Raw genomic sequence first — 14,259 nt, 5'->3', positions numbered from 1 at the left:
AATGTAGCTGTCACCCCTTAACTTCTCTGTTGTTCCTTTAACCTGATCTCATGGGACTTGTCTTCTTCCCCTTGCCCTCTTCCCTGTGTGCTTTGGGCTTCTCTAGCTCCTCCACATCATGAAGTGAAAAAGTGACTCAAAAATACAAGAGGGGAGGGATCCACATGTTTCTCACAATAGTCAACAGGTGGAAGAAACCCAGTGTCCATTGACAGAGGATGGGTAAACAGAAAGTGGTCTATGCCTACAGTGGAATATGATTCAGTCTTGTAAAGGAAGGAGATTCTGACATACGCCAAGACATGATGGACCTGGAGAGTGTTATGCTAAGTGAAATAAACCCATTGCCAAAGGACAAATCCTGTATAATTCTACCTATATGAAGGCCCCAAAGAAGTGTGTGTGATTAGTTGCTCAGTCGTTTCCGACTCTTTTGTGACTCCATGGACTGTAGCCCACCAGGCTCCTCTGTCCATGGAATTCTCCAGGCAAGAATACTGAAATGGGTTGCCATTTCCTCCTCCAGGGAATCTTCCCAACTCAGGGATCGAACTCGTGTCTCTTGCATCTCCTGTATTGGTAGGTGAATTCTTTACCACTGAGCCACCTGGGAATGAAGGCCCTAGAGTTGTCAAAATTGGAGACAGAAAGTAGAATGGTGGTTATCAGGGGCTGAGGGAGGGGAAATGGAGATTAAGTATTTAATGGGAACAGATTTTCAGTTTTACAAGATAAAAAGAGCTCTGGTGGAGGATGGTGATAATAGTTGTATGACAGTATGAATGTATTTAATGCCTATAAACTGTACACTTTAAAATGGCCAATTTTATGTTATGTGTACTTTACCCCAATTGGATTTTTTAATATGCACTTTACTTTTTAATTTTTAATTTAATTTTTTATTGGAGTATAGTTGATTTACAGTGTTGTCTTAGTTTTAGGTGTGCAGCAAAGTGAATCAGTTATAAATACACGTGTATCCAGTTTTTTTCAGATTCTTTTCCCATATTGGTTATTATAGAATATTGAGTAGAGTTCCCTGTGCTGCACATAAAGTCCTTGTTGATTATCTATTTTATATATAGTTGTGTGTATGTTAATCCCAGCCTCCTAATTTAATCCCTCCCTTCCCCACCTTTCCCCTTTGGTAACCATAAATTTGTTTTCAAAATGTGTGAGTCTGATTTGTAAATAAGTTAATTTGTATCATTATTTGAGATCCCACATATAAGTGATATCATGTGATATTTGTCTTTGACTTACTTCGCTTAGTATGAAGTCGCTTAGGTCCTTTGCTTAGAACCATCCATGTCATTGCAAATGGTATTATTTCATTCTTTTTTGTGGCTGAGTAATATTCCATTGTATATATGTACAACAACTTCCTTATCCACTCCTCTCTTGATGGACATGAGGAAGGCATAGCAGACAGCACAGAACAGGATGTCAGCACACAGTTTATCAGGCAGGTTCTTCCAGGGAGCTCGGCTCAGCTGTGCTGTGTTCCCCCAGGTGCAGTGGAGCCCATTGACTTAAGGGTCAAGTGACAGCTGTCAGGCAAGGAAATGGGAAGGAAAGGAACAAAGAGGAAGTGGGTGTAGAGCATTGGGGCTTTGTGGATTCAGGAAGTGTTTAAGGACACAGAGAAATCAGAGCTGCCAAGTTGATACAGAATATCTATTAGTCATTTGTAGAAGTTTTGTGTATGACGAAGCAACCTCAGTTGTCCAATCAGGATTTCAGGTCCTCAGCAAAGCAGACTGAAGCCCACGTCCTCCTATGAATGTGCTCTGTCCAGGGGCAGTTGGGAAAGGGCAAGCCTTTAACCCTTTCCCCATGGCTGGATCATAACTCACACCCTCAGCACACAGACAGCCACCACTTTCCTTGGAGCGCAGACCTGGGTAGCACATCATTAAATGAATGGACCGCATTTTCCATGTCTTAAAGCTTTGAACAGATTCCATATGGGAAACATTAAGCAGATGCCTGTTTGCAGCTGTGCTAAGCCCACTTTAATTATGATACAAGCCTCAACTGCCGAATGGCGTGTCTCACAAATCTATCACTAAAATATGCCTGCTGAACGGGGCTTGTGCGTAAACAGTTGAGCTGTGGCTGCACAATTCCTTTGACTCAGATTGGTGTCTGAGCTCACAGCAGATGAAAACCACACAACGAAATTATCTCAGAGCAAAGATTCATCTGTTCCCATAAAGAATTGTTATGTACGGTTACCATTTTTATATATGGTTCTATTGGATTTGCTCATGTTTGGTTTAGAATTTTCATAGCCATGTTCATGAACGAGCTTGGCCTCCGATCATTCTTTCTTTTAATGTTCTTGTCACAGCCAGTGGGAAGTTACTGTTTAACACAGGGAGCCCAGCTCAGTGCTCTGACAACATAGAGGGGCAGGATCAGGGCTGGGGCAGAGTGGGGGAGCAGAGGGAGGGTCAAGAAGGAGGGCACATATGCATACATATAGCTGATATAGACCTGGGTTTGATCCCTGTGTTGGGAAGATCCCCTGGAGAGGGGAATGGCAACCCCCTCCAGTATTCTTGTCTGGAGAATCCCATGGAGAGAGGAGCCTGGCAGGCTACAGTTGATGGAGTCAAAAAGAGACACGACTGAGCAACTAACACTTTTTTTTCCAACATAGCTGATATATATACATATATATATATGTACACATTGTTGTACAGCAGAAACCAACACAACATTGTAAAGCAAGTATCTTCCAATGGGTAGGGGGTCCGGGATGCGGAACACATGTGGACCCATGGCTGATTCATGTCGATGTATGGCAAAAACTATTACAATATTGTAAAGTAATTAGCCCCCAACTAAAATAAATAAATTTATTAAAAAAAATAAAAAATAAAAAAAAATAAAGGGACCTGAGCTTACAGACATGGTACTGGATTGGAAAAAAGTAGCATGTAGATAACTATTGTTAAAAAAATTCCATACTGTTTTTTTCATGAAATGAGTTATTTTCATTTAAAAAATTGTGATCTAGAACTTGGAATTTCAAGAGTAAACATTAGTGCATTTTCAAGGTGTCGATTCTGGAGTCCTGACGTCAGACCCTCTGTTTGGAGACCAGAACCACATGGACCATGGTGACTCCATTTCCACGTGGTCCCTGCCTGTGTCTCCATCACACTTTGCCTCATGCGCCTGTCTCCAGTTCACCTAACTCTGGCCTAAAGACATCCTGATAGTCTTTCTGCATGGAGGGCTGGCTGGAGGGGGAGCCCCTGAGATAGAAGGGACCCTGGGGGGCATGTGAAGGAAAGGGAATCAGGAATGTGGCTCCAAGGATCACAGGCTTGTGTGGAGAAGAGGACACGTGGTCAGTGAGCCTGAGAGGCTTCTAGTGAGTGGCCTGGGAGAGTGAAGGCCCAAATAGTAAGGCCGTCTCAGATGATCTGGGGCTGCGAGAATGTTCCTGGATTGTTACTTTTCACATCTGTGTGCCTTGACTGTCTGGGAGTGTACATGCCTTTGAAAAAAAAAGACAGCATCAGCATCTGATAGTATTCTGAGTACAGGTCTTTTGCCTCCTTAGATAGATTTATTCCTAGCTATTTTTTTTTATTGCAGTGGGTAAATGGAATTATTTCCTTAATTTCTCTTTCTGATCTTTCATTGTTAGTGTATAAGAATGTAAGAGATTTCTGTGTATTAATTCTATATCCTACAACTTTACCAAATCCATTGATTAGCACCGGAAGTTTTATGTTGGCATCTTTAGGATTTTCTATGTATAGTATCATGTCATCCACAAACACTGACAGTTTTATTTCTTCTTTTTCAATTTTGATTCTTTTTATTTCTTTTTCTTCTCTGCCATGGCTAGGACTTCCAACACTATGTTGAATAACAGTGGCGAGAGTGGACGTCCTCGTCCTGTTTCTGACCGTAAAGGAAATGCTTTCACCACATTGTCATACCAAGTGAATTAAGTCAGAAAGAGTAAAACAAATGTCATATATTAACGTATATGATGTGGAATTTAGAAAAATGGTGCAAATGAACCTATTTGCAAAGCAGAAATAGAGACACAGACGTAAGGGTCAAACATATGGCCACCAAGCGGGAAGGGGGTGGCTTGGATGAATTGAGAGATTGGAATTGATACATATACACTAGTGATACTGTGTATAAAATGATAACCTGCTGTATAGCACAGGGAACTCTACTCGATGCTCTGTAGTGACGTACTTGGGAAATAAATCCCAAAAAGGAGGGGATATATATATATGTATGGCTGATTCACTTTGCTGTACAGCAGAAACTAAGAAAACATTGTAAAGCAATTATACTCGAATAAAAATTTTTTAAAGGACAGCAATTATACTCATTTGGGGCCCCAATTCCTCCAGGCTGCCTAAGAGGAGTTTGTATATTTGAAGGAACAGATAAATAAATGCTCTCCTTTAGAATGTCATGGGCAGCTTTCAGGTTTAAGGCTTGAAATAAACAGATACTGCTTTGAGCTATTCCCAGAAAGCAGTTCCCAATGTGTGATCTAGGGAACCAGGGGGTTCCATGAGGTCAAAACGATTTTCCTAATGTTGGCATATCATCTGCCTGTTTACTCACATGAGTATGCAGTGGACTTTTCTTTTTATTATTTTTGTTTGTTTTGATGTGGACCATTTTTAAAGTCTTTATAGAATTTGTTACAATATTGCTTCTGTTTTATGTTTTGGCTTTTTGGCTGCAAGGCATGTGGGATCTAGTTCCTTGACAAGGGATGGAACCTGTGCCCCCCACATTGAAGGTGAAGTCTTAATCACTGGGCCACCAGGGAATTCCCTATGGTGGACTTTTCCAGAAACTCCTTAACATCTGTCAGCTACATCTCTCTGATGCCTAATGGACAGCATGCTTGTATCTTTAAGATTTCTCAGTTTTCACCCACATACACAAGAGCTGTTCAGAGTCCTCAGTCATTTTTGAGCATGCAAGTGGTTGCTGGAACCAGAAAGTTTGAGAAGCTATGGATTAAAGCATGTGGTTTAGATCAGCCCAAAATGATGCTTAGTAGTAAAGAATCCTCCTGCCAGTGCAGGAGACCCAGGATGGATCCTTGGGTGGGAAAGATCTCCTGGAAAAGGAAATGGCATCCCACTCCAGCATTCTTGCCTGGAGAATCCCATGGACAAAGGAGCCTGGCAGTCTACATTTCATGGGGTAGCAAAGTCAGACACGACTTAGGGACTAAACAAAAACAACAATGATGGCAACCAAAAAGACCTGTGAGAAAGGTTGAGAATCAGACAGTCATCATCTGTTCTTTTTTTTTTTTTTTTTGCAGGAAAAACTGCAGAGACAATCTAATGGATGAAGATGAGAAAGATAGAGCAAAGAGGTAAGAGACATTTAAACCTTGCTTGTTCTCACTCTGCAGAGAAAGGCACAGTCAGTGATGGAAAACACATGCTCCATGAAATACTGAATGCTCTGCCCCCAGAATTTATACTAGCTACCCCAATTCTGTTTCTTACCCTGAAGTTACTCATTGTCTAGGACTTGCCAAGTTGTTTGTAGTTTTCACATGTCCGTGTAGTGACCATGTTGACCCAGCCCTCTTTTTAAAGGCTTCTGGTTACTGCATTTCCAGGATGGACACTCCTTGGCCAGGCCAGGCCAGCCTGGGTTCAAATCCTACTTCTGCTGTTGGGAAGCAGTTGGCTGTGGACAATAATGGGCATAATCAGCAGCACACACTGGATATGGAATAACCATCCCCACTGGGCTGCGCTCTTCCATGTATGTTGTCTCAGCTTCCTCGTTGGCCAGGATCACGGCCGCTTGCCTCTGGTTTTGGGTTGACCAGAAACCCCAGCTTGGTTGCTGGCACATCAGTGCTGTTATAACTGTGTCCATGCTTGTCCCTTCAGTGGACGTTCATTGAATCCCTCCTGTATATGAGGAGTCATAAAGTGGATATTTTGAAGGTAAAGCCCAGTTGGATGTTATCAATTTCATAAAATCAGCCCAAGTTGGCAGTTACTGCACCAGGCTCTGGGGAAAGAGAGATGAACAATAGGTGTCTTGCCCATGAGGGGTCCCAGGTGATGGTGGCGATGGGTAGGCGACCATAGATCACTAGCTTGCATGGACATGAAATGTCCTGTCTCAGGATGGTCTTCGCTCATGCCCAGCAGACAAGCCTCCCTCCTCCAGGCTCTTTCCTCTTTGTTTTTTCTGCCGCTGCCTGGCTGGCAGGTCCCTCCCCAAGCCCCTGAAGCTCTCTCTTCTTTTTTTTTTAATATTTATTTATTTAGTTAGTTATTTTTGGCTGCACTGGGTCTTTGTTGCTGTGCAGGGTTTTCTCTAGTTGCAGTGTGAGGGGTTCTCATTGTGGTCACTTCTCTTGTGTGGCATGGGCTTTAGGGCATGCAGACTTCAGTAGAAGTGGCTCCCAGGCTCCAGAGCACAGGCTCAATAGTTGTGACCCACCGGCTTAGTTGCTCCCTGGCAGGTGGGATCTTTCCAGGATCGAACTCATGTCTTTTGCATTGGCAGGCAGATTCTTTACCACTGAGCCACCAGGGAAGCCCCCCAACAATCTCTAACACACCAGCGGAGCTGAAAGGTCTGTCCGCCTCCCCTCACAGAGCCCACCTCCTGACTGTCACCTACGAAATCCTCCCATTGTAAATAACAGAGCTCCCAGAGGTCATCCAGTTCAGCAGCCCCAGGGGAGTCTGTCCTTCCATCTTGCCTGGTGGGGGGCGGCCTTGAGAACCATAAACCCCCAGGCACTCAGACCTCCAAGACCCAAATCACAGGGAACGTTTGTACTGTTTGTTCATTTCCCAAAGTTTTCCTTAAAAAAATCAGGGAGCAGGGAAATGGCCTGAAGTGTAGACAAACTCAGATTGGTGTGGAGTGAAGATTGCTGGAGTTGAAGGACCAGCACTGGGGGATCAGCATATTCTAAATCTCTGCTTTTCTATTCGTTTGGAAGTTGTTCTGTAATAACTATTTATTTTTTAAGGTCTTTTCCTATGTATTTTTTTTATTGAAGTATAGTTGCTTTACAGTGTTGTCCTAGTTTCGGGTACACAGCAAAGTGAACCAGCCATAAGTGTACATATATCCCGTCTTCCTTGGATTTCCTTCCCATTTGGTCATCACAGAGTAGAGCTCCCTGTGTTTACAGCAGGTTCTCATTAGGTACCCATTTTGTACATAGTATCAATAGTGTCTGTATGCCAATCCCAATCTCCCAATTCATCCCACCCTGCCTTCTTCCCTTATCCATCTGTTTGTTCTCTCTGTGTGTAATAGCAGTTTAAACATTGGAACTCCATTTAAACCTAAGGAACCCCTCGGATTCGTCTAACAGGCCCTTTACTTGGCACTGGGCACCACGGCTCTGTTAGGCCACCACCTACAAGGGTTATAAAATCCATACGGGTCCCAAACAACATGTAAATGAATAGACCAGACTAGAGCAGAGTCCTGGCACCCTGTCTCATGGGCAGGCTTCCAGCTCTCCACTCTGGGGCATCTTGCCTCTTGGTGGACTCCCAGGATGCTGTGAACAGAGAACAGAGACCAGAGCCACATGCCTGGCTGACCCTGCCCCGCCTGCTGGATTCCAGCAAACCCCTTCACCTGATAAGCTTCCACTCTCTCAGATGCAACACGTGGGTCATCATTTCTGTCCTGCCCTCCTCTCGTGTTATTTTAGGGTCAGCCACAAAATACACCAAGAAGCTCTTCTTCTTTTTTTTTTTCCGAAGTATTACTTGCTGTGTGTGCTAACTTGCTTCAATCATGTCCGACTCTTTGCAACCCTATGGACTGTAGCCCACCAGGCTCCTCTGTCCATGGGGATTCTCCAGGCAAGAACACTGGAGTGGGTTGCCATGCCTTCCTCCAGGGGATCTTCCTGACCAGGGATCAAACCCGCATCTCATGTCTCCTGCATTGTTAGGTGAGTTCTTTACCACTAGCGCCACCTGGGAAGCCTCACCTGTAGGTGAAGGTGAAGAACATTTTACAATAACACATTTACAAGCTGTTCCCATCAGCGATAATGACGAGGTCAGCAGTGCTGGCCTGGGTGTGTCCTGTATGCCCTGTTCCTTCCCGGTGCTCAGCACTAGGGTAAGAACGTTTCTATGCATTATCTCGTATCACCTCCTCCACATTCCTTTGAGGTGTGTATCCCTGTTGTTACAATTTTACAGAAGAAACTAAGGCCCGATAAGGTTAAGCAACTTTTCAGGTACCCTAAAGCTGTAATAAGTAGCAGAAGTTAAATACAGCCTTCCTAAACGCCAGACTCTGTTCTTACTCCCCAGACCACACACATATCTCATCACATGATAACAAATTCATTCTCTCTGGCAGGTCCAGTCTGTGTCCTAATGTGACTTTGAGTTCACAGGATTTTGGCTTTTGCCATCATTATTTTTTTTTTAATTTTTTTTTTTGGCTGCCATAGATCTTAGTTGCGGCTCTCAGGATCTTTAGTTGTGGCATGCGAACTCTTAGTTACGGCATGTGGGATCTAGTTCCCCAACTAGGGATTGAACCTGGGCTGCCTACATTGGGAGCACAAAGTCTTAGCCACTGGACCACCAGGAAAGTCCCACCATCATCATCTTTCATGTCTCCCCTGGGCCCCCAGTTTCAGCCCTGTCTCTCTACTACGTGGCTTACCTCACAATCCAGAAGAGGTATGAATGCAGGATGGCATCACTGACTTGATGGATATGAGTTTAAGCAAGCTCTGGGAGTTGGTGATGGACAGGGAAGCCTGGTGTGCTGCAGTGCATGGGGTCACAGAGAGTTGGACACAACTGAGCAACTGAATTGCACATGTGTTTGTATGACTGAGTCCCTTCGCTGTTCTCCTGAAACTGTCACAACATTGTTAATTGGATATATCCCAAGACAATAAAAAGTTTGCAAAAAATATATAATGCATATTTAAGGTCTGCCATCCTCAGAGATCATCTGATGTAATCAGAGACATTTCAATAAAATTGTGGCTAAAAACTCGTAGAAATAAATCCAATCGTATGCAGTTTCCATTTATTCCCATCCCCATTTGCTTTGAGCCATGGGCACCCACTCCCCTAAATTGCCTATTCAGAAACCTCCCAGCACAGACACTGGGAAGCAAAGCTGCTGGTCCTCACCCCGCTCTCATCCTCAGATTGGGAAATGGGTTGAGACTGTTTGGGACTACCCCGTTCTCTTTGCCAGAATAGCAGCAATAATGCAGTATTCTTCATAACACCTGGGGGCGGGGAGGGGGAGGACAAAATAAACACAATCCTAAAACTGTGTCACTTCCAAAGCCTCTAGCTGTAGGGATTTTTAGCTTCAACATGGGAAGCCCTTCCCTAATCCCACCTGGAGGTCTGATAGGAATTGTTTGCACTCCTGATATTTTTGATGAGATTAGTAGAAATGTTGTGCTTCAGATCAGAACTCTCATTGTCTCCAGAAAACATGAGCTATACTTGGCAAGGTTTTCAAAGCTTTGGGGAATTCATGGTTTATTTGGATTGTTTGATTGAGTATTCTAAACCAGGACACAGATCCACTTTCTTCTTTAAATTTCCATGTAAATCCAGTAAGGATTAATTGCATGCCCTATTGTGTATACAGAATGATGTGCTATTTTCTTTAGTGGAAGATGGAAAAACATGGTCCTTGTACTCAAAAAAGAAACAGTTTGGTTGAGAGACATTTGGATCCCTGGATAATGAGACACAGTTTACCATTTTGTGTTCCAGTCTTAAACACGTCTTTTTAATTCTGATGTGACACAGTTTTGTGGGGGGTGGGGTGGGGGTGTGCATGTGTGTTTCATCCAGGAACTAGTGTAGTGTGGCAGGAAGTACACATGCTTAGAATCAGACAACCCCAGCTTTGATTCTTACCACTTTTACTTTCCACCTTTAGATGAGCTATTATACTAAACCTCTCTTAGCCTCAATTTCCTATTCTGTAAAATGGGGGTGTAAATGGCAGTATAGTCAAAGCAAAGGTTTTTTCAGTAGTCATGTATGGTTGTGAGAGTTGGACCATAAGAAGGGCTGAGTGCTGAAGAATTGATGCTTTCGAGCTGTGGTGTTGGAGAAGACTCTTTTTTTTTTTTTTTTTTTGTCATTTAACCAAGTTAAAATCAAAATGAAAAGTCACATGATGTCCATAGTTACATCAGTCCATCTTAAGGTTGTTAGATATCATCAGTTGAAGAAGAGGCATTACATATAATTGTTGTTGAAGGTATTCGCAGACTTGGAGAAAATCTTTTCCTTGAATTGGAGATGTCCACCACGGGAAGCCTTCCACTGATGAAGAGGGGAGTGAGTGCTCCACAGACCCAGCAGTTAGACCGATTATGAAATGCTGCATAGGCGTGAGCCCAGGACAGGAAGGCATTGTCTTGAGGATCAAACAGCAGACTCAGGATCTTTGGCGTTAGCAGAAGTAGGCTCACATAGATTATCAGGCCCATCTTTTGGCTCGTCCAGACAGTCCCATTACGGAAGCGGGTCGGGAAGAAAGTGGACCAGGGGCTTCAGTAAGCACTGAATAAGTCGCCCCCATATTTAAAAGGAAATCGACGGATTGGCCTCCCACAGCTATTAGTACCCGGGGTTCCTCAGGTGTAATTAGGACGGGAGCTTGTGTAGGGACCCCCGTGCACCTTCAGTCCTGATTGTCTTGAGAGTCTGACCCGTGAAACCTACGCCTCTGGGGGCAGTCTCTCTTCCAGTGTGGTCTTTGCAGACCAGACATGGAGCCGGGGGCGGCTTAGATGCCTGAGGACAATCCCGCTTGAGGTGCCCCTCCTTTCCACAGTAATAGCAAGCCCATCCCTTTTCACCTGGGTCCCTCTGGGCATTTTTCTCAGGCTGTTTAAGAACGGTTCTTACAGCCATTGCGAGGGCTTCCCCCTATTCCTTTGTCTTTTTCTGCCTTTCTTTCTTTTCTTCATATTCCCTACCATAATAAACTGTCTGAGCCAGTTGTAACAGATTATCTAAAGACTGGTTAGGTCCATATGCCCATTTTAATAGCTTATCGTGGATATCTGGAGCCGACTGAGTGAGAAATCTATCTTTTAAGATCACTTTTCCCTCCTCACTTTCAGGATTAATCTCAGTGAATCTGCGAAGGCCTTCTCTCAAGTCTATCTAGGAACTTAACCGGAGCTTCCTTCTCCTCCTGTTCTATGCTTGCCAATTTGCCATAGTTTAAAGGCTTAGCATGCGCCTGCCTGAGTCCTTCAAGAATGCATCTGACAAAATGACTCTGGTCCCATCTTCCTTTAGCTGTGTTATAGTCCCAATCTGGTTCTATAGTTGGGACCGCCTGATTCCCAGTGGGGAGGGCGGCTATATCGTCCTCCCTCTTCCCTACTGATTCATTACCAAGCCATTCATCTCCGTGAGCAACCGCTTTCCCCAAAACTCGACTCTATGAGTTAGCGTTTGTCCCAAGATATACATCACATCCTTCCAAGTAAGGTCATAAAGCAGAGTAACACCTTTAAAAGCTGTAATATATTTTTCTGGGCCCTCTAAATAGTCTCCCAGATACTCCTTAATTCTTTGTATTTCTTGGTAAGAAAAAGGCTTATTAACTCTCATAGACTGATTATTTCTCCTGGTGGGTGCTTCATGAAGAGACAACAGCTTGTGCGGCTGTTCCTCGGTCTCTCTGGCTGCTCTGCGGATATGATCCCAGGGATACAACGGAGAAACTGGCGTTACCTTATGTCCTTGTCTCCTGTTCTCCATTCCATCTCTTACTTTGATGGTCTGAGTTTCTACTGAAACCAGAGTAGTCTGAGGTCGTACTGAGACAGGAGGTGTTTGGACCTTTACATGGGCAGTTTGAATCTCAGTTTGGGTTTCCACTGAGACCAAGGCAGCCCTTCTTGAGGGGTTTCTCTGGCTTTCAGTTTGTTCAGTTGGGAGCCCCGGGTATGGGGGCAAAGTAGGAGGACAGGAGGGAGCTGAAGGTGTCACACCCAAATCTATACCCTTAGGACACAAGTCAGGCATATTTCGCAGAGAGAAAAAGGGCAACACATATGCTACTTCTACCCATTTCCCTTGTTTTCTACAGAACCGGTCTAATTGTAAAACAGTATTATACTTAAGAGATCCTCCAACTGGCTACCGTTTGCCATCCTCCAATGGGTACCGCGGCCATGCAGTATCACATAGGAAGACCAGGTGTGTCTTCTTTAAGCCCGAGGACCAAATCTATCCCAGTTTTTCAGGATACAGTTCAAAGGAGTGAGGCTGGAATTGTTAGCTCCCATCTTGTCCTGAAGAATCCTGGATGAGCCCCCAAGATGAAAGGTTGTTTGCTGAATCACGAAAAGACGACCGGGATTCTTGGCCTCCGGAGGAGAGGAAGTCAATCCGGGGCTAGAGACGAGGCTTGATCTCTCAGAGCTTTTGTGCCATAGAGTTTATTAAAGTATTAAAGGGATAGAGAAAGCTTCTGGCATAGGCATCAGAAGGGGGCAGAAAGAATACCCCGGAGAAGACTCTTGAGAGTCCCTTGGACTGCAAGGAGATAACTCAGTCAATCCTAAAGGAAATCAACTCTGAATATTCATTGGTAGGACTGATACTGAAGCTCCAATACTTTGGCCACCTGACTTGAAGAGCTGACTCATGGAAAAAGACCCTGATACTGGGAAAGACTGAAGGCAAAAGGAGAAGGGGGCAGCAGAGGATGAGATGGTTGGATGGCATCACCAACTCAATGGACGTGAATTTGAGCAAACTCCTGAAGATAGTGAAGGATAGGAAAGCCTGTTGTGCTGCAGTCCATGGGGTTGCACAGAGTTGAACACGACTTAGCGACTGAACAACAATAGCCATTCCCTCTTCCTAGGGTTTTTGGAGGAACTGTTAATAAATGGAGCTCAGTGGAAGCCCCTAGCACAGTGCAGGGTACACAGTGCAGATAAGAAAAGTTGACACTTACGGGACACACGCTGGGGGTCTGCAGCATTTTACTTAATTAACTCTAAACCTTGACAGGTTATTTTTAGCTCCATGGTGGCTCAGATGGTGAAGAATCAGCCTGCAGTGCAGGAGACCTGGGCTCTGTCCCTGGGTTGGGAAGATCCCCTGGAGAAGGGAATGGCTACCCACTCCAGTATTCTTGCCTGGAGAATCCCATGGACAGAGGAGCCTGGTGGGCTACAGTCCATAGAATCACCAACAGTCAGACACGACTGAGTGACTAACACACACGTTACATTGGAGAAACCCAAGACTGAGCGGGCAGACAGGGGCAGGCGGGGATTCACATTTAGGCATTAGTTTCTAAAGTCTGGACTCCTAGCAGCTCCCTATGACATGACTCGCCAACGTGCTCGAGGGGTAGGGACAGGAAGAGCTGGTAGGAATCACCACTCTGCAAAGAAAACAAGTTTCTATAACTTGGCAGTATCATAAAATACAGCTCATGCATTTCCTTTTTCTTTTATTTGTTTATTTATGCCTGTGCTGGGTCTTTGTTGCTGTACACAGGCTTTCTCTAGTTGTGGCAAGTGGGGGCGACTCTGATTGTGGTGCACAGTCTCCTCATGGCAGAGGCTTCTCTCGTTGTGGAGCAGGGGCTGTAGAGCGCAGGTTCATAGTGGAGGTGCACAGGCCCAGTGGCCCTGCAGCATGTGGGATCTTCCTGGAGAAGGGAGCGAACCAACGTCCCCTGCACTGGCAGGTGGACTCCCAACCACTGGGCCACCACGGAGGTCCTCACTCCATTTCTTGATAGAACTGAATGCTGAGAAGAAAGGCTTTCCTGTGAGCCTCTTCCTTTAAGCCAATATTAAATGGCCAATTCATTGGTGTTAATTAAAATTACATTATTGCCTATCAGTGAAGGCCCAGTTCCATAACCTCATGCATCCTTATGGAGGAAGGGTGGGGGGTGGTGAGGTTAGAATTGTGCTGCCCCTTGCAGGAAATTTGGTCCTGTCCAGAATGCTCAAGAGTTGCTTGGTCTGTAAGATGCTTGGTCCTCGGATGGCCAATAAACATAGGAAAAGATGCTCAACATCGCTAATTATTAGAGAAATGCAAATCAGAACTACAATGAGGGATCACCTCACACCAGTCAGAATGGCCATCATTAAAAAATCTACAAACAATAAAAATTCAAAAAAACTACAAACAATAGATGCTAGAGAGGATGTGGAGAAAAGGGAACCCTCTCGTCCTGTTGATGGGG

The 14,259-nt window shown here is 44.5% G+C and overlaps 1 protein-coding gene across 5 annotated transcripts in view; it reads left to right on the top strand.

Moving 5' to 3' along the window:
* The window catches only part of NPAS2 (neuronal PAS domain protein 2), a 195,786-nt gene that overhangs the window by 69,600 nt on the left and 111,927 nt on the right, over positions 1-14,259 (top strand). For all 5 annotated transcript variants that reach the window (XM_081591527.1, XM_081591529.1, XM_081591526.1 and 2 more), the window contains one exon: positions 5,333-5,386. In XM_081591527.1, coding sequence (XP_081447653.1) covers positions 5,355-5,386 — 32 coding nt within the window. In that variant the 5' untranslated portion in view covers positions 5,333-5,354. The remainder of the gene's footprint in view (positions 1-5,332; positions 5,387-14,259) is intronic.

This window comes from Giraffa tippelskirchi, chromosome 4 (genome assembly GCF_054371585.1).
Source record: "Giraffa tippelskirchi isolate mGirTip1 chromosome 4, T2T-mGirTip1v1.2.pri, whole genome shotgun sequence".
Classification (NCBI taxonomy): Eukaryota; Metazoa; Chordata; class Mammalia; order Artiodactyla; family Giraffidae; genus Giraffa; species Giraffa tippelskirchi.
This window is presented reverse-complemented; position numbering and strand designations above follow the sequence as displayed.